This window comes from Pagrus pagrus (genome assembly GCF_965226575.1).
Source record: "Pagrus pagrus genome assembly, chromosome: 17".
Taxonomy (NCBI): Eukaryota; Metazoa; Chordata; class Actinopteri; order Spariformes; family Sparidae; genus Pagrus; species Pagrus pagrus.
Window position 1 is genome coordinate 10,428,151 of NC_140201.1, and position 19,900 is coordinate 10,448,050.

Sequence of the window (19,900 nt, forward strand, 5' to 3'; positions counted from 1 at the left end):
TGTGTACTTACTCCGCACTAGAAAGACAAGTGAATGTGCAGAATATCTAAATAGTGATTCACTACATGTGATCCCGCTCTCTCTCAATAGCAATAGAGCAATAAATTAAAGGGCGGTAAATGGGCGGCAGTGCCCACTCTCCTCCCACGCACGGCAATGCGGTTGAGCGAAACGGTCTTCGGGGACTTCCCATTGACTCCACACAAGGTGAGAACGGAGCAGGAACAGAAGGCTGAGCAAAAACACTTCAAACGACACGGCAGGAAGACAGAGAGGGCTGCTGCTGCTGCTCTGCGAGGCAAATGCAACGAACAGAGAGGGAACACAGGCGCTGACCGAAAGAGACGGAGAGGGCCGAGACGAGGAGATGCAATCATTACTTTTCACGGACGCATTTACGCGCGCGCGCACACGCGCACACACAAATGACCCAGACAGACAACGAGACATGAAAACACCTTAAATGCCACCTAATAGCAGGAAGACACACACACACACAGAGTGAGAGAGCTCAGCAGGACATTGATATTCTGTACACCCACACACAGCATGGTGAGGATCTGGGCTCGTCGCTGTGTGTCTCCCAGTTTTACACGCTACGCTGGTCTAGGCACAGTCCCACGCAGCATTAAAGGTGGGCCACCGTGAGGAGGGAAAAAAAACACGATGTAAGCCATTTATCTGGCACGCACGAGGCGCATGTCACGTGAGAAAGTGAGAGAGGCTTTAACACTACGACGGACACGAGGACACCACACACAGATGCCTGCTGTACACGGCCCAAAGCTGCTGAAAAAAGCAGCTGAACCAACCAAATAAATACCTTAACAAACAAAGCTTTGCAGCAGATTGGTACACTGCCAGGGGAGAGTTTACTCAGTTTAAACAAGAGAGTACGGCGAACAGGTAGGCTACTGGCTTTGCTATACATTTCCCTCTATAATCCAGTCATTAATAGTCAAGCATTCAAAATTTAGTGATAACAAGCAGGGCGCCACCCCTCCTCAAATTAACCCCCCTGGCTGTAACAAATGCAAATAACAGACTGCTGTAGAGCTGACTCTCCTCCCAATACAACACACTGATCCAGAGGGAGGAGGCAAGGAGAAGGAGGGGATAAGGAGCAACCCCCCCCATTGATGGAGGATGCCAGTAGCGCGAGATGAGTCACGTATTGTCCATATAAATCAATGGGTGAGAACAGCAAATCTACGTGTGTGAGCAGAGAGACATGATTATGCGTGTGCCGTAGCTCATGTATTAACCATAACTGAATTTACACATCAAGGCGGCAAATGAATTCCAAATAGATTTTTGATGCAGACCAACGCGAGACCTGATTAAATCATGAGGTTGAAGATATGGATGGGAACATAGAAGGAAAGAAAAGCGCGGTAGAGGTAGACGAGTCGTACTCTGATCCACTGACTTTGCGTTAAGCATGCAGGGTTTGAGCCGGAGATTACGACGATGACCCCCTTTTTAAAACATAAAACTTTCCGGCACCCAGCTGTCCCCCATAAAGTGAAGGGCAGAATCAAAGCTGTGAGCTGGCGTCTCATTTTTAGATTTTATAAGCTGTATCAGTGTTTATTTTGTGGGTTACCCAAACTACAAAACTAACCTTTTCACTGTTGCCTGATAAAATGCATCACAAGCCAGTGATGGGAGTGAAATGCCACTATTTATTTGTTTTATATATTTAGCAAGGATTGTTTGGTTTTACTGTTCACAAAGGCCGACAGGGTCAATAAAGCTGTTCAATAGAGCTTAAAGGCAGGGTCGACCAAACTTTTTCCCTCGGAGGGCCAGAACTAAAACTCAATGTTGGGACATGGGCCAGTAAATACCTTCAGTGTTGTACTTTTATGATGCAAAAACATTACTGGGATCCAAAGTTCACTTAACTGACTGACTTCCTGCACCAAGTGATACCACAAGGGAAAACATTTTAGAAGGTATTGCAATACTGTTGTATAACTTTGTGACGTCTGATCAGAGAAGGTGGAAGGATTATTCAAAGAAAAACTGCAAATAACAGCAACCTGTAAAATGACTAATGATAATGTGACTCATCAAGCATGGAGAAAACTTCAGGGTGGACATCTGCAACGTGTTCGCAGAGCAAATGACTTCAATTCCTTCTGGTAAGTTAAGAAAAAGGAAAAAATTGAATATGAAGTATGCTATTTGTGCTGTAAGAGTCAGTAGTCGAGCACCAACCAACAGCCAGCTAACAGCTAACGGGAGTACCTAATAGTCAGAATCCCTGTTATCTTTAAACAGACAATAGACAACTAGAAGGCAAAGAGGGAGAGTGATACAGAATGAGGCAAAACAACAGTTGACAAGGACGGTCCATTGACGGTCAAAGTCGCCAGACTGCTAGCGGTAGCCATGTTGCTAACGTAGCAGTTCCAACAATACTTTCACAGGGTGAACAGTAGGAGGGGGGAGAGTTGAGAAGTTGTCTATTTCTTCTTTAAGTAGATAACAATTATATTTGAATAAACTCAACTTACTTGTTCTGTCGGTCTGTGAAGATATAACACTAGCTAACGAAAGGTTAGCTAATGTAAGGTTAGCTCAGCAACACGACGGGAGATCAACAGGATACATTTACATGAAGTCTGATATTTCCAGCTTCAGTAATCTGACGTGACGTAGCAGCAAGATAATGATTAGTATACTGAAAAGGTCTTTTTAGTTATTCCAATAATGTAGCCGTTATTATTCTAGCTATTATTATGGGCCATTTGACGTCCTACCGGACAATCCTGGCTCAAGTATGTATAACGGCTTGTGTGTACAGGTTGTAGGTCTACAACAACAGTGAAACAGGGATTTATTTCCCCTCTTTGTAGCTGCCTCACCACAGTATATACATATATTTATGAAAAATTTGAGCAGCACTGCCCTCCAGCTTCCTCCCAAGAATATAAGTTTCATTTTTTGCCAGTAGGTAGCTTCCCATCCAATCCACTCACATCACACTTTCAGGCTCTAAAGACTTTGCTATCATATTTGTAATAGAACAGTTTCGCTTGAAGATGTAGCGATTTAAATGTTCCCTCTAACAATATAAGAGGGATACATTAAACCACTGGAGGTGGTGGCTGCTGCTGAAGGGTCAAATTACTTTTAGTCATTCTGGATGCACAGAGCACTAGAGAGAGATTTCAATTTTCTTCAAATATTCTCATTACAGAGATGACGGCTGCCAAAGGGTCTCAGACCTTCATATAATTACATCTTCAATAGGAAAAATCTCAATTATAACAGAATACCTAATTATCACGCTGCCCGTATTCGAAATTGCCCTCACATGAAAGGAAAAACTGGAGCCGTATCATCTGCTAAGCTGTGAGGACAGTTTCCACTTCTCGTTACACCGCTGTTGTTAAGCACCCAAGAGCATTAGAGGGAAGACCTGTCACGGCTCAAGACCTGAAGGGAATGAACAGAGAACAAGATATGACAGAGCACAAACCTGTGTCCTCGCTTGCTGCCTTTTTCATGAAGGGACACTGATAACTCTGAGGGCGCTGGTCGGTGCAAAATACCACCTCAAATGCAATACCTCAGAAGAGGCCTTCTGCTTCAATAACAAAACAAATTATTTTGAGCAACTGCTGTGGCTGCCATATCGTTTTCCAGGCGATGTAGCGTAACAAGGCCCATTTCCCAAATAATCAAACTCTAGCCAGTGACCATCCACCTATCAACAGCTTTGATCTTTTTCCTACATGGCAGCCGCTTCCATCATAGCAGCAGTGTAATTTCCCAGTGGGTAACGGGCACTGCGGTGCAGACTCCCAGTGTAATGTACTGTGGAGGTACCATTCGGAAGTTGGAAAGCCCTCTTTGTGGAAAGCATTTGCATTCAAATCATTGAGTCTGAAATTGGTTCTACCTGTCTGGGATCAGAGCTATCTCCTGTGGGTTACCACTGCCAGTTAAGTGCAATTTTTATAACCTTGGAGCGCAAGGAATGCTAATGGCTTTTGATGAAGGGCCCTAACTATGTTTTCCTTTGGACTCCTCCAAAGTAAGAAGCACTCTGCCTCACCTGGGGTAGCTGTAGATGAGTCCCATGGCACTTTCCCATCAGAGCCCATGAACAGGCCATAATGGCCCACCAAACCTGCCAATTGCCCGTCATAATGAAGCTGAGCAGGCTTGGGGTGCCTCAGACATCCAGAGGGACCAGAGAGGATAAAGAAGTAGACACACCACAAAGGAAGCGAAATCAAAGCTTTCACAATTTCCCTTTGGTTCATATCTATTAAATTCCAGGTTGATTAAAGTGCCTCCTCCTGAGGTTTTATCTGTAACCTTGCACAACTTTTAATATGACTCATGTTTATTACACTGTACAGTCAAATTACTGTTTACCAAGATCATCAGACCAGAAGGAACATTAATGTGTTTGTGCTCTTTTCTTTAGCAATTATTGGAAGTTAGTTTCCATCTAGTTCGGCCGCAAGTGTGGAGAATTCCTAACAGTGTACCTCGATTATAAACAACCGCTCTTATCATTTTCTCTTAGCTCGCTTTAAAGTGTTTAAGGTGCAATATGTAAGAATCAGACGCCTGTTAATTCAAACTCAAAACAAATAGGTGGCAGAGTTACCGCTAATTGCCGCTAACTGTAGCTGCCCTTAGCTCATTAGCTCAGTTAGCTGTGCAGCTAGCAGTAGGGACTGTGTGCTCGGGACCAGGGGGAGTGTTAGTGTTTGGGCTGCTGGCACAGGACCTTTGGATCAGGACAAGCTGGGGCTAGCTGGTTAGCATGCTAACTTCAAAACTTTCTTCACATTATGTTGATCATTTTAGTTGTGAGCAGTGAGATGTTTTGTAAAAATGTACAGTATACTTATGTTCTCACCTGACCTTTGAGTCTGCGTGGCAGAAATCTAAATGTCCTTTTTTTTTAATCCTACAGAGGAATAAGTTGTATTTCATTCATCTTTTAGACACAACTTACATCTGTGCCCTGCTTTGTGTTTTTTTTTCACCTTCGTCTTCTCTGAAGTGGCTGCTGATGTTATACGAAGACCTTGCTTTGTGCAGAAACAGTTTGGGCCTCCATGGAGCATGAACCCAGGAGGAGTGACTGACAAGCCCGTAATAATCAATTCTCAAGCATGCTGTTCAAAGGCAATACTTGATCTGCGCTTCCCGAGCCGAGCTCTGAATACTTCACGGCAATTTACTGACACCATGAAATTCAATTAAAAATGCATTTGGACATTGATCACCTGATGAACCCAGATTGATTGTTACTCAGAGAGCAGCCTTGTTGTGTTTTTTGTTCAGCCAAGGTCCATTCACCTTCCCATACCATATTAATGTATTGATCCGCGCACCCACTCCTGGATCCATGCAAACCATTAAACATCCTTTCAGCGTTTCTCCATCCATCCATTTATGTGACTCATAGCAGATTCTGCCGAGCTAAAAATGGCCAGCGTACCACTTAGGAGGCCAGTAAGCTTTGAGACACCACTGCAAGATCTACAGCATAATGAAGCTAGGTGATAATGTCGAGTTAACAACCCATTTAAAAGAGCCGTTCATCAAACTAATCTTCTGGATGTCTAAGAGAGATAAAGCAGTCAGATTCTCACAAACATCTTGAATAGTTGGAGAGAGGATCGCCCCATTAGGGCTGGAGAGACACGTTTAATTCAAAAACTTAGAAAAGGTCAATCTGCACTTTTCAATCAGTGTTTTGTTCACACACTCTCCGCAACCGGGAGAAAAAACGACATGCTATCTTCAGCTGCTTGAGAAGCTTTTCGTGGTACAATGAATGTGAACGCATAAATTGAATTCCAGTGAATAAGATGCATTTGTATGCAAAATCGGCGAGACAGCTCAGAGACGGAGCTGCAGGCAGACGGACGTGCATGTAATCAGGTATCAAATCCGCTTGTCTCCTGTAAGCTCCGCCGTAGCCGTGTTTCGCGGGGCAGAGGGGCAGGTGAATGGCGGCCGCTATTGTCTCTGAGCATCGGTCCACATGAATGGCCCGGCCTGTTTCCACATTAGCACGGATCAACTCCCTTGGGTATCATCTGCTCAGAAAACAGCCGCTGCAACACATTCGGCCAAATAACCTAACTTCTATATCCGGTAAAACCCGCGCTCTCGTTCACCCTTCCTGACTTTTTGGCCAACTCAATCAATCTTCGCCTCGCTTTCTCCTCGTGACAGACTGCTCCACTTTCCACCTTTCCAGCATGTTCTCCTTCCACTCTGCCAGTCTCTCCATTACGCCCACCTCTCCCCTACAGTAATATTCTTCACACTTCTGCATCCTGCTTCTTTCCCTCCATCTATTTTCAAATTTCTCTCTATTCATCACCTTCTCCATCACTCACGCAGCAACATTTCCCTTTTACTGCAACTTAATACAAACTTTTCCCAGTCAGGTGTCAGGGTTCTCCTCTTCCCCTACAGGGAACAGCCTCAAACTCTAGCTGGGTCTGCACACACCCACACAGGCCAACCTGGCGGTTAATGAGCCTGTTGAGTAAGACGGCACCTCGACTCAACATTGATCACCGCGCCTCTGTACCTCGAACTCTCGGGGAAGCTATTTGTCAAGGTGATAATTTATTTTGTAGCACCAGCTATGGTGTGCCGGGGACTGGCTTGTTTTTTCAACATGTGATCTCGGGGCCTGACAGACACGATTCAGGGTCCAAACCAGGGTCGTAATGTGCAGCATGAAACGCACAGAGCTGTAACTCACTGAGGATCAGCCACACACAGAAAAAAGAGGACTTTCATCTCGCTGAGCGGTCGAGGGAATGGCGATTTAGCAAAGAAATTTGTGGCACATTTTCAAACTCAATTCCCTGCTATTCCTTCCTACGCCTGTGCAAAGACTTTCAAGTTCCGGTCTCCTGCTAAGCTATGCGCATTAGTAGAGACACTGGGTGACTTGGGGAAGGAGTGGGGGGAGTGAATGAAAGCCGCGCTGTTGTTTTGATCATGCTGACATGGGGTGCCCAATTATGGAGATGCGGCCTGTCTAACCAGCGAGGCCAAACACCTGATGGGAGGAGGTGGCGGGAGCATGGGACGTTGCTTGTGGGTAGGCGAGGCTACCGCAGTGCACCGCTGCTCCCGCGTGCTCTCAAGATGTTCCACATCTCCCCCCTCTAATTGGCAGATGGCCTCAGATGCGAGATGATTTAATGGCCTGCGTGTGTGTTTTTTCCTGCCTCAGTCAGCCATTAGCAGGGACATCTGTAACGAGTTGGCCAGGCGCACTGCTGAGAGCGGAAGCTGAGAGCAACACTTTCTAATGGGGGGTAGTGCGATCGTGACGGACTCGGGCGGTAATCAAAGCACTTTGAGCTGTTGCTTTTGGGTTATGATAATCGAGACATCTCGTTTCAAATTGTCCGAGGCAGAGGAAAAAGCTGTATTAAATCGTCACATGTTGTTTACCGCGGGAAAGCTGCAAAGAATCAAACAGCCCAGTATTACTGGGTATCAACTGTGTGACGGTCCCTTTTTGACTTTCAATACACCAGAGCAAGACGTTTCTAGCTGTGCTTTATCATAAAAAGCCATTTTCATGGCTTTGGCACAAACAGCTTGGCTTCCAAGTGATCCCATTTCTTGCAGCTGTGCCGTAACCATCTGCACTGAATGCTGCGCTCTAGGGTAAAACATTAAGGCCTCCACCAGACTTTGGCCCTAAAGGCCTCTGAGTTCTGGCTCTCTGTCGCTGCCTTCATTCCCTCCTGAGCTCGTCTCTATAACCAGAGCTGGATGAGGCGAGGAGCTGCATCGTTGAACAAGTGAATGAGGCCTTCAGCTGGTTCTCTATGCACGTGGACAGAGCCGAAGAGAAGTGGCCCCAAGCCTAAGGCCTTTTAAAGCTTGATGGCCATCAGTATTCTGGCCACAGCCTCTGAGGATTTGTCTGCTACCTGCAAACTGGGTCAATTTTTGCATTATTTTAGAGATTTGTATCCCACTGTGGAGGAAGGAGAGGTTTTGCACACGCAGGCATGTAGACCCACACCTGCACTTTGTCTCTCTCTCCCTGTTTCCCTCTCCTTCACACACACAGTATCCCGAATTCATTAACATGAGCACATATTTGTCATTTTAACACATAAATGCCAATTTAAATCCACAGAATGTGCTAAAACTGTAATAAACGACTGCACCGATCCACATTCCCCATGCTGCGAAAATCATTTTAGACTGAGCACACGCCGAAAGACTAATTAAAATTGATAGATAGGGCCGATACTGATTGTGACACTCAAAAACCTGCACACTTTTACAGAGCTTAAACGCAAGTAAGGCTCTGTTATTACAGCCGCTCTCTATTCACGTCAGACTGATGGGATTAACTGCGGTCATAAATCTGAAGGCAGTTTTTGAATGTGACTCTGCCATTCACACATTAACATTAAAGGGGCAGTGTGTAGTTTTGCGGAAGAAATTCTGAGATTTAATGTTGACGATATTAATGAGGTAATAATACAAGCTCAGGACATATTTTTTTCCATAACTGAGTAAACAAATTCTCAGAGGAAAATAAGGTCCCCAGAACACTGTTTGAAGCTAGAAAGGTGGCAGGGTCCGCCACTGTAAACAGTATGTCCTTTAAGGTCAGTTTGTTTATTCAGTCTTGAAAACAAAAAGAGTTTGTTTATGTAATTCAGGCACAAAAAAATCAGTCAACAAAGATTTTTCTCTTCTGGTTATAATTTCTCTCGTTGTGCACCTTTAATGAGGAGGTGACAAGTCTGCAGCGGCACCTTGACTGTTTCCATCAGGTTTTATCGCAGTTCTCTCGCTGTTTGACTCGAGGAAACGTTCAAACATTTGAATCACCCCGCCGCCACATGCAATCAAATAACTTCCATACAGTTTCTAAGTCAAACCATCTACTGTATGTGTCCCCTCGGCTGAGAGCCTGGGAGGTGACTGAGGGACCGGGAGCAGATGGGGGGGCGGTGATGAGATGCAGGAGAGAAAAAAAAGGGGGGGAATTGAGGGGGACAGGCCGGCTGGTGAGACACAGCAGAAAAATAAGAGAGGGGAGAAAATAACCAAGTATGAGATAGAGAGAGGCGATAGGAGAGACCCGTGTCTGAGGTGAATACAAATGGACAGAGGAGGAACACAGATAGAGGAGGAGGAGGAGGAGGAGGAGGGTTGTGTGAGGAGAGGAGATAAAAGAATGTGAGAAAGATGGATTCACTGTTGGCTAATGAGAAGACAAAGGCGGTAGAATCCACATCGATCTCTGCCCCACAGCAAGCCGGCTTTATAGCTCGCAGGTAGAGATAGATATGAGAGCCTGGGGAAGCTTACCTGAGGTAAGCAAGCTGACTGTTGTGGAGGGAATCGAAGTCCAAGGATAGGCTCAGGAATACATGAATGTGTGCGTTGCATGCCCAAGCAGATTAATGGAAGTTTGAGCTTTGACTGACAAAACGTAAAAACTGAGAGCAGGGTTAATGAAAAGACGTCTGCTTAAATGAGTCATTGTCGAGAGGCAGTGGATGGATTAAATGTGGGGTGGAAATCAAATATTTATACAGTAAGCACTCTGCATGCAGGGCGCACAGAGGAGCATTGTAGAAACAGTTTCCCTGTGGAGGTGCATTACTGTACTCCAGCTGATTAAAAAAAAGAGAGAGCTGAGGAGGTTGTTTTTGACAAATTTCAGACAATCTTATCATAAATGTGAGAGAATGATGATCTTAGTGTGGGTATTTAATGTACAGCAGTTGTGTTTCATAAACAAAAGACGCGCGTCACTGCAGAGGATGACCACTGTCTTGTAAACAAGTTACCAGCGCAGGTGCGCATCACCAACAAAGAGCAACACAAGTTAATTCGCTTTAAACACATCGAGGCTGCGGAGAGGCCACTCACTCTATGTTGGAGCTGTTCCAGTACACCGCATGCCGGTCGCTGGCTCTCGACAGGTGCAAGTTTGCGAGCGCCAGCGTGATGAGGCTGAGAGAAAACGTTGCGAGAGCCATAATCCCTCCGGTGCTCGTCCAGCCCTGGATCCCCTCTCTGTCCTTCTGCGTCCCCGCTCCTTCTGTCCCAGGCGACGTGTCGTTCACAACATCCCTTTTCAAGTTCCCAGTTACCTTAACGACGGCTTGAATCAGGCTGACTTCTCACTGCTTACGTGTTCTTCAACTCAAATCCCATTGCGACGAGACCCATGTGGACACCTTCACTTGTGCCAAATCTATCCTGGACTTCTGTCTGGTGCGCACTTTTTCCAGTCACTCCTTCATGTGTTTGGTGATCACAAAGAGAGGAGCAAAAATCATAAGGCAACAGAGGCTACCACATTCACAAGTGACAGCTGAGGTCGGTGTTTGTTTGTCTGGATCTCCGCTGAAAGGTTTGTGGACCTGCCGCTCCTCTCATCATCATCACCATCATCATCATCATCATCATCATCATCATCACCAGCAGCAGCAGCAGCAGCAGCCACACGCTGCGCACACAACGCTACAAGCCCGCCCTCTGATGGAGGAGATGCGCTCACATGTCCATCTCCTCTGATGCCCCGCCCCCTCAAAACAAGCACTGAGTGTGTGCGTGTGTGTAACTGTGTGGATAAAATGTTATTCTCTAAATTAAAACAGAAGAAAAAAAGCGTTTAGGATTTAAATAAAGGGGGGATTTAGGTAATCGACACTCATTTTCACAAAACATAAAAGGTTAAAGGTTAAAGAGGTCATATTATGCTCATTTTCAGGGTTATACTTTTATTTGGGGGTCCCAGTAAAATAGGTTTACGTATTTTAATTTTCAAAAAAACACTTTTTCTCACATGGTGCATTGCTGCAGCAGTGCAACGCTCCGTTTTAGCTGCGGAGTGAGACATCTCTCCTCTTTACCATCTTTGGTGAGAGTTGAACATGCATTACATAAGGGGCAGGATGTAGAGGCAGAGTGGGGCGGGTCATGCCCAGCAAGGTAGTGTGATTTAAAATAACGCCACTACAGCAGCGGCAACTGTATGTCTGCTGACTGACTGGAGTGTATATATTCTATAATATATATATAAATATATTTATATAACGCCTGTTACGCCTGTAAATTCTCATTTTTGGGTGAACTTTTCCTTTAAGCTTGGAACACACACTAAAAGACTAAACTCTTCACTGGCTGTGAAAACACTCATTATCACACAATGAATCATCATCGTTGTTAATCACAAGCACACTTTTCGAATTCCTGTCAACAACCAGAAAAATGGAAGCTGTTTGATTTACAAATGGGTTTCAAATTAGAAGAAAAATCAACACGACGGTGGAAAGCGCCTACTAATTGTTGGATCAGACTACATGAGGGATCGTGGAAGCCGGCAAGCTATTTTTTGAGGATTCGGTGCCTAGTCTGCCTCCTCTCGCAGCCAAATCACCTGGCCAAACTAGAAAACGGACCACCGTTCAGCCTTCTGAGACTTTTTCAGGTTTCTATGTCCTCAACCCCCATAAGTCCAGTTCTGCTCCGAGGTTTCTGCCTGTTAAAAGACAGGTTTTTTTGTCGCCAAGTGCTCGTTCATGTGGGGAAATGTTGGGTATCTGTAAATAAATTAATTAAAGAGTATCGTACAGACCTGCTCCAATTGAAAAGTGTCTCTACAGTCACATAGACACAAAATGCACATAGATTCATATGAGCTATGGTCTGGGTTTAGTATAAAACAAGTCACTGATGATTAATAAAAGAATTGGCACTTAAACCTCATAAGCCCCCACTGACGTCTGGCTTTTGTCTTCAGTGGCAAAGGCAACAATCAGCATTAAATCCAGGGTCACTAGCCGAGGGTATTTATCGACTCTCACTGATTTTCTGCACTTTTTTGTTGCACATTCAGATTGGTGATTAAAAACTTTGTCTCCATTCAAGCAGCACTGAACATCATTCAGTCGACACTGATTTTGAAAGAGAGGCTGAAGTAAAAGATATAAAAAGAAACACTGTAACTGTAGAAGTGTTGTCCTTCAAACACCTGTAATGGCATTTTAAAGTCTAACAATGAACCTTATTGTCTACAATGACACCAGTGCACTGGGAATTTAATATTTAGGCATCTTTTTCAGAAATCTCTTCCTGTAATATTCAATAATAGAGTTTCAATGTATATACAGTATATATTATCACTGGCCTCGATGCTGCTTACTACAGCTCTGTTTTCTGGCGCATCTGTGCCGTCAAATGTGACGCATCAGAAATAAAGCAGGGAAAGGGAAAGGAGTCAGTCCCCAGGCAGTGTGTGGGTTTCAGTGGGTCTACTCGCAATCAGAAAACCTGCATTTACACACTGCTTTTGGTGTAAAACGGTATAACTGTGATGGGATTTATAGTTATTCATTTTGTTTGCTGCCTTTTTTAAAAAAGAAAGGGTTCTTTTTTTTCCGGGTAGAAAAAAGATTTGGAGATATGAGGTTATTTTGGTTTCACTTTTCACCAGGAGTTATGGCTAGAATTAGGATTCATATTAATATAAGAAAATTAATAAGGCCGGTGGAAGGCCATCACAAGTAAAGTAATAACACACGTGTGAGTAATTACGAGTGTGTGTGTGTGTGTGTGTGTGTGTGTGTGTGTGTGTGTGTGTGTGTGTGTGTGCATCAATGTGTGTGTTTAGCGGTGAAATACAGTCCGAGGGGGAGTGTATGAAAATTTGAGACTTTAATTAACCTGTTTAATTTCGCCGGTGGTGGTTTAACCACTCTATCTATCCTAACGGCAGCCCGCAGTATTAATGGCTCAGTTAATTCCAAATATTAAGCATTAGCCTCGGTTTGATTAACTCTGCCAATTTCATATCTCATAATAGTGTCCTTTTTGGAGGGGATATCAGTGATTCTCACACCCGTGAACATGCTCGTAGCCGCTGTTGGTGAAACTTGAGCAGAGCGACCCAAACATTAATCCGAGTGACCTCCAATGATGAATGAGCGTTCATTACACTTCTTAGTCGAGTTCCTGAAGGTCGAACTCGCACTTCTTTGAGCAAGGAGGAGAATTAGCCGGAGTCGGTTGAAAGCTAACAGCATTAGCGAGCACCTTGTCTGAAGTGGGTGCACAAGCACAACCACATGTTGAAGGTGTGAACAACGTCGTTTGTAATCAGATATGGGTCTTGGGGCTTAATTTGAGTTTGTGGTTCTGTTATTTCCTGTTTTATTTTGAAGTTCTGCCCTCATGTGTCATGTTTTGCTTTTCATTTCCTCCCTTTGTGTAGTTTGTTGCCCTTTTCCTGTGTTCACCTGTGTCCTGTCAGTTAATCAGCCCTTGTGTTTAAAGTCTGTGTGCTCCCTGCTGTCTTTGTCAGTTTTGTTCCTCTGAGCCTGTCGTTGAAATAAACCAGGGTAGAAGGGACACAAAGACACGGGGTCTTTGTGTCCCTTCTACCCTGGTTTATTTCTGTCTTAAATTCCTCGTGTTTTTCTTAGTTTCTACTTTGCCTTTTGACTTATACTTTGCTTTTCTTGGTTTGAACTTTGTTTAGCTTTTTTTGGATCTGGTCTTCAGCTGTAGTTTATAAATTTTCTCCTGCCTACCGAGTGTCTTGCGTTTGGGTCCGAGTCAGTTGTAGATCTGCTACCTACTTCCTCTCTCAGCTCTCATTCATACACGCTGTCTGTCTAGTTTGCTCTCGTTCGCTCTCACTCACTCTCTGCCTCTCTGTTGTTTTTGTCAGTGATGACGCCTCTCTTGAGTGCCCTCCAGGCATGTTGCCGTGGCGACTGGAGTAAAGGGGCGGATGAAAGAGCAAGTACCATCACTTCTTTTTCTCCCCTCCCTGTGTCCCACCACCTATCTGTGCGGCTCCACTGGATCACTCGCCTCCATCCACTCTAACATTTGTCATCCCTTTGTCGCCTCGTGCTCAGGAGGAAAGCGCTGCGTATCGGGAGCATATACTAACATTTCTTCATAAACTGATCATCTCTCGCTTCCTGTCGTGTTCGCCGACCACGCGGCGGCAATAAAAGTGAGATGGAAATATAAGGAGTGACATTTAATATGTTTCCTGGACTCATCTCACCCAGCAGAGGCACAAATGCATATTTATGACGTGCTTTGTGTGTATGAGTGTGTATTCTGAACACACGCGCCTGACTGAGGCTTCACAGCGTCCTAAGTTATTGAGCATGTTTGGTCTTACGACTTTGTAACACGTGATGCACTGTTTTTGAATGCGTGTTGCCTCCTGCAGCGTCTGCAGCTGCACGGTTTGTGTTTTGCAATAGGCAATAGGAGCAGACTATGGTAACAGTAACCATGGCTCGTTACCCTGACTCCGACTCCGTTTGTGATTAATTCATGAACAGCAGCTATGGGCATATTGATTATTCAGATAATTTGTTATCATCAATCAGCCTCAACACTTTCATGTATCCTTGTTGACTTGATATTGATTCCCTACCAACTTCATTCACGTAGTAAGCAATATTCCAGCGGAGAGTGTGTTGGTTTCTTCCTCAGTGGGACTTCTTCATTCTTCCTCCCGGCTTCTATCTGCGCTATCTCTAATTTCCCGCACCCATCTGTTCCTCATCCCCCTACGTCTCATTTCGGAGCAATCTCGGCTTTATTGTTAATGGATTAAAATGAGGTTGTCTTGATTGAGTTTAACGTCCAGTGGCGGCGTCAGTAAACAACGATTTATTTGATTAATCAGTTAATCTAGTGAAATGTCAAACTTTGAATATAAAGTAACTGTGACAAAAATAACAACAACTCGAAGGCACTGACAAATAAACGCCTGTGAGTGGGAGGCCCAGTCCTAACACACACCTTGCCCTTTTCCACTTCACCCAACCCCTCCATTTTGCAAGTTCACGCCAAGGGGTGGGGTGTCCCAAAGTCGTTATGGTCATTTTCTAGCTAGCTAGCTAGTTGACGTTACATTGCTATAGCTGATTTGTGCATGACAGTCCCACATTTTGACATATTTCAATGTTGCATTCCCCCCATTTTACTGCATATGACGCCTGTGACAAGTATCAGAAACACCAGGTGTAGACCAAAAAGCACACCTCGCGGACACTTCAGGTTTTCCAAAAAACTGCTTTTACTGAAGGCTGGTTTGGTACTCAGGAAATCAATCAGCGTGGCAACCAGAACACAAAGGGCTAGGCAGAGACAAGGTCCAAAAAACAGGGTCAAATACACTAGGAAGAATGCTGGAAAATTTGCTATGAAGGGCGAAGACTAACTGGCAGAGTGAAAAGGGAGCATGCAGACTATATACACAAGGGAGGTTGGGATAACTGGACACAGGTGACACACATCAAGGAGAGGCAGACAATCACAATGGCGGGAAACACACAAAGGCAGGAAGGGGATCAGAAAAGAGGGGAGAGTTGGACATCAAAATAAAACAGGAAACAGAACTGAAAAGATAAAGGAAAAGAAAAACATTGGTGAGAAAAACAAAACTCGAAATTTAACCAGGCAGCGTTCTTTTTAATTCAATACCTTGATTGATAGCATGATGTTGTGAACGAATTGTGAGCATCCAGTCATTTCTGTCCTCAGATAAATGGCAGACGGCACTGTTATACTGATTGCCACAGTACTGCAGGAGAAAATCACCACAAAATGGCATATTGAAGTTGTCTGGTTGCATCTGTTGAGGACAATTTAGGATGTATTAGGGTTTCAAGGGCTGCCCCATTTCATATAGGTGAGATTTAACTCTGTTCTAAGAGGCAAAGGGACACTTGAAAACAAGAGGTAGGAGAAAAAAATGGAAATAGGATTGTGCCCAAGAGTGTTTAAAAATGAATCTCTGGCCTGCTGCTGGAGCTCAATACCAACCGTTCTCATCCTCCTATCCTTACTTTTTTCATTTGGTTTGAATCTGCATTTTGCTTTGACCCCAGTAAGTGAGGGGTTGATAAAAAAGTGAGGGACAAAAAAGTTTGAGTGTGGGAGGACGAATTTCAGAAAGCCTGCCGGCATGGATGGATCGAGGTTGGTGGTGGGAAGAAATTACAGTGTAGAAATCAACGGGCCAGGTAGAGTCAAAGGAGACTAAAGTATAAACTGAGAAATCAAGGAGTGTAGGGGAGGGAAGATGGTGAGGGAGACATGGGAGCATTAGCTAAATGGAAGAAAGGCCAACAGTGTTTTCAGTAATGGCATGGTGCTGAGGAGAGTCCTGGCCTAAGCTCCAGGTGGGCCTCCATCGTTTTGTCCCCTCGAGTGTGGTGCTTAACCTGCCTCGCTTCAGTAAGTACCCAGCTGTGCAAATGGCTAATGTGATTGTGAAGATATAAGCCCAGGATAATGGCATCTGCCAAGCAATCAAGGACAATGTTCCTCAGCGTCGGGCCGTGATGAAAAGGGAGCACCGGGAAATGGATGCTGGGATGAGGGCTGAGCCTTTGGGGAAGGGAGTGATGTGTTGGTAAATGGTCGTTAAAGGACAGAGGGCTGGAGGAGCAAGGGGATGAACTGTGAGGACAATATGTTCAGAGGAATAAATGAAATGAAATGGCAAAATAATGTCAGGAGTAAGTTGGCATGGATTAGGGGCGTAATACTTCTTAATAAAGCAAATGTGAATATATGAAGTCTTGAGAAACAAGCAGAAAAGTAATCACAATGCAGTCGGTTGCACAGTCTGTTGGTTGGTTGGCCTGTAAAGCCGCTGCATGTTATAGAAGACTTTACAGAAACTCTGCTTGAGTTGACTTGACCTTGACCTGTCTAAAATAGTTTCCATTTCCAATTTTTGTTCGTTTACACTGCTTCATTACCTGGCCACTAGCAGTGCTTTATAGGCTAACATTAGCAACCCATGCTCCTAGCCAAGTGTGACAACCTCACTGCTGGACTAGATTGTAGGTGTCATATGCCATCAAAAGGGGGAAATGCAACATTGAAAAACATCAAAACGTGGGACTGTCGTGCACAAATCAGCAATAACAGTGTACGTTAGCTGGCTAGCTAGTTAGCTACCAAGACATCAGCAAACTAGTGGTGTTTTCTGCTTGTTATAAAGAAGAGGACCATAATACATTCAAACGACAGAGTTCTCATAATCCTGAGTTCAAAGAGGACAATGCACCCATTAACCCAACAAGAACCAGACACCCTATCCCTAGGGCCAAGTGGGGGCAAGGGCCGTATTGGGATTGGGCCTTAGTGTGTGAGCAAGAATTAATGTGAGATTTATTAAAAGAATGGTTCGATTGCCATACCCTCTTTTATTGAGGTTTAAGGTGGAGGTATGGTTAAAAATATTTAGATAGTGAGACAAGTTGTCCCTCCATGTCGGAAGGCAAAAGTTGAGCTGTTGTAATCGGCAACACTTGGTGAAAGGCCCGCTATTGTACTTTACAGTGCAGCTCGGGCTGCTGTTCAAATCCAACTGACTGACAGAAAGTAATGGCTGAGCCCAACCTGAACTCGACAGCCGTTCTGTTTTTTTAACATCCCAACACGACGCGAGCCTGATGCAGTTATTGTGAGCTGAATGAATGTTTGCCACCAGGAGAGTAACAAAGAGCCTCTTTGGTGAATTCAAAGCACTGTCACGTAAATAACAAACCTCAGCACTCAACAGGACATACGGCCCCAACACAGACAGCAGGTCCCTCACTTATGAATTGAAAGAGCTTGAAAGCAAACTGTCAGTTGACGCGACCAAATCCAGGTCGAACCCGAACTTAATTTCTCATTTTTTGTCCAAACCTGGGTATCTTAGTTCGATCATACAAACGGATGAGGTGGAAAAGAGACTTACAGAGGTGTTCAAAACCTGCTTTCTTTCTTTCTTTCTTTCTTTCTTTCTTTCTTTCTTTCTTTCTGTCTTTCTTTCTTTCTTTCTTTCTTACCTCACACCTCACCGATAGTTCTGTTGAAATTGGTGTGTTTTTCAGATTCCCTTTTGAAAAGTCACAAGAAATTGCCAGCTACACTGATATGTTGTCTGAATTGGAGGGTCTGCATCCCCTCCAATTCAGACAACATATCGGTGTTGGGGGGGGAGGAAGCTTCAAACGCTGACAAGCACTTCATGGTGCCACTGTATGGATGATATACACTGCAACTTAAAGAGACTCTGTCCTGTGTTCATAGTGAGAAGTTTTATGTTAACGTGACTGATCCCAAGAACGTTTTGGTAAACTTAACGGATGAATGAATTAGGTTTAATTAGTTTAGAAATGTAAAGTCTAAAATTTGGCATGTTTAAAATGCTTTCTTAAGATGACAGGACCAAACTGTGGTGGATGGTAATTTCTTTATAGGCTGCAGACACTTTCAGTATTCATAAATTCAGCAATCCAAAATGCTTTTAATCTAAAATACGTGGCCCTCGAGCATGTGTATCACATCTCATCTAATTTCATCTATATTAGATTACACTTTTTTCACCCTTTGCTACACTGGGCAAGCAATGCAGGCTCAGTCCAAACTACACAGCCAACATGTCATGTTAAACGTTGTTTTGATATATTTTGATTAACCAAACCTAAACGTGGCCCAGAAGGTGAAGAAAAGCTCCTTTAGCACAACTAAGGTCAGCCTAATGCACATGACGGCCTCTACTTTGAAGACCGAGAGGCACTGAGAGGGTTAAGAAGGTGGAGGGGTGTCGAATGATAGAAAATTATGTTTTGACAGTCAGTAGGTGGTGGGGCATGGGGAACGCCGAGAATAGATGCACTCTCAATGGCATGAAATATTGAGGAGAGGAGAGGGAAAACAAGAGCCGAGCAGCATGTGTCTGATGAGCAAACAAAAAGAGGAGAAATTATTAGCATGACTGTTACAGGGAAGAGGAATATATTCCACTGTGCAGAACCTTTAGGAAGCCGACACAGAACAGTGCAGAACATTCATGTTCTCAGTGCAGCGCAGCTCCGAAGAGATCTTTTCCTTTTTTTACTGTGAAAGTTGTAATTGCACAGGAAATGTTCACCCTGTAAAAACTGGGATGAGCTTTCACAACACATCAGAAACGTCGACAGGTGAAGCTATCATCTCTTTTTTTGTTTTGATATTATATGCAAATATCCGGTATGATTTAATATTATGCAAATAAATTGGGAAGAGAGGCTCCGGTGAAAGACACATGATCATAAAAGAGAATTAAATTGTTGATCTTTCATTCACAGAACAAATCAGAAAGCTTAGAAAATATTGAATTATGGATAGAAACAGGTGCGATTCAGTGAATTAATGAATGGAGTCAATTAAAATGTGGTTTGATCTGTAATGAAGAAAGTGTCTGTAATACGCTGCCAATATACAGCACAGACTGCCGAACTAATACAGGTTCATGAATTAATAACTGAGTACATTAACTGCATATTACCTGACTGATGCCCGCACCAGCAGAAGCTCCTCTCTCCCACAGAAAACACTGCTCCTGAAACGCCTCGCCACTGGTCTCACCTTTATTTCCGTGACTTCTTGACATCACACTACGTCACCATGTCACATACAGTATTTGCACAATTAATGGCTTGCGGCTTCGGCTCGTAAGAACTGATTTAACACAGCTGCTCTGTTGTTGTTAGCAGTGCTGGCTCAGGCGTGTGTGAGCTGACCAATCAGAGCAGACTGGATATTCAGGAGGAGATAGATAGATAGATAGATAGATAGATAGATAGATAGATAGATAGATAGAAATAATCCTGTTTCTTCATGACTGACTACAAATCAATACATGTAATGGAAAATCATCTTGCCGAGTGTTTTCTTCATTGCGGCTGTGTCTGGGAAATTAGGCGATTCATGTTGTTATACAACACTGAGCATTAAAAAATGACTGCATAAGCCTTGTGCTGTAATATAATAATGTGAGTACAAACGTAAACAAATATCGACAAACCTGACAGCATGCTGAGGG

At 44.0% G+C, this 19,900-nt stretch overlaps 1 protein-coding gene across 1 annotated transcript in view; it reads right to left on the reverse strand.

Annotated features, from left to right (window-relative positions):
- efna3a (ephrin-A3a) overlaps window positions 1-10,517 on the reverse strand; it is a 66,900-nt gene extending 56,383 nt beyond the window's left edge. The window contains exon 1 of the mRNA XM_084378757.1: window positions 9,922-10,517. Coding sequence (XP_084234883.1) covers window positions 9,922-10,031 — 110 coding nt within the window. The 5' untranslated portion in view covers window positions 10,032-10,517. The remainder of the gene's footprint in view (window positions 1-9,921) is intronic.
- Between the last annotated feature and the right edge of the window lie 9,383 nt (window positions 10,518-19,900).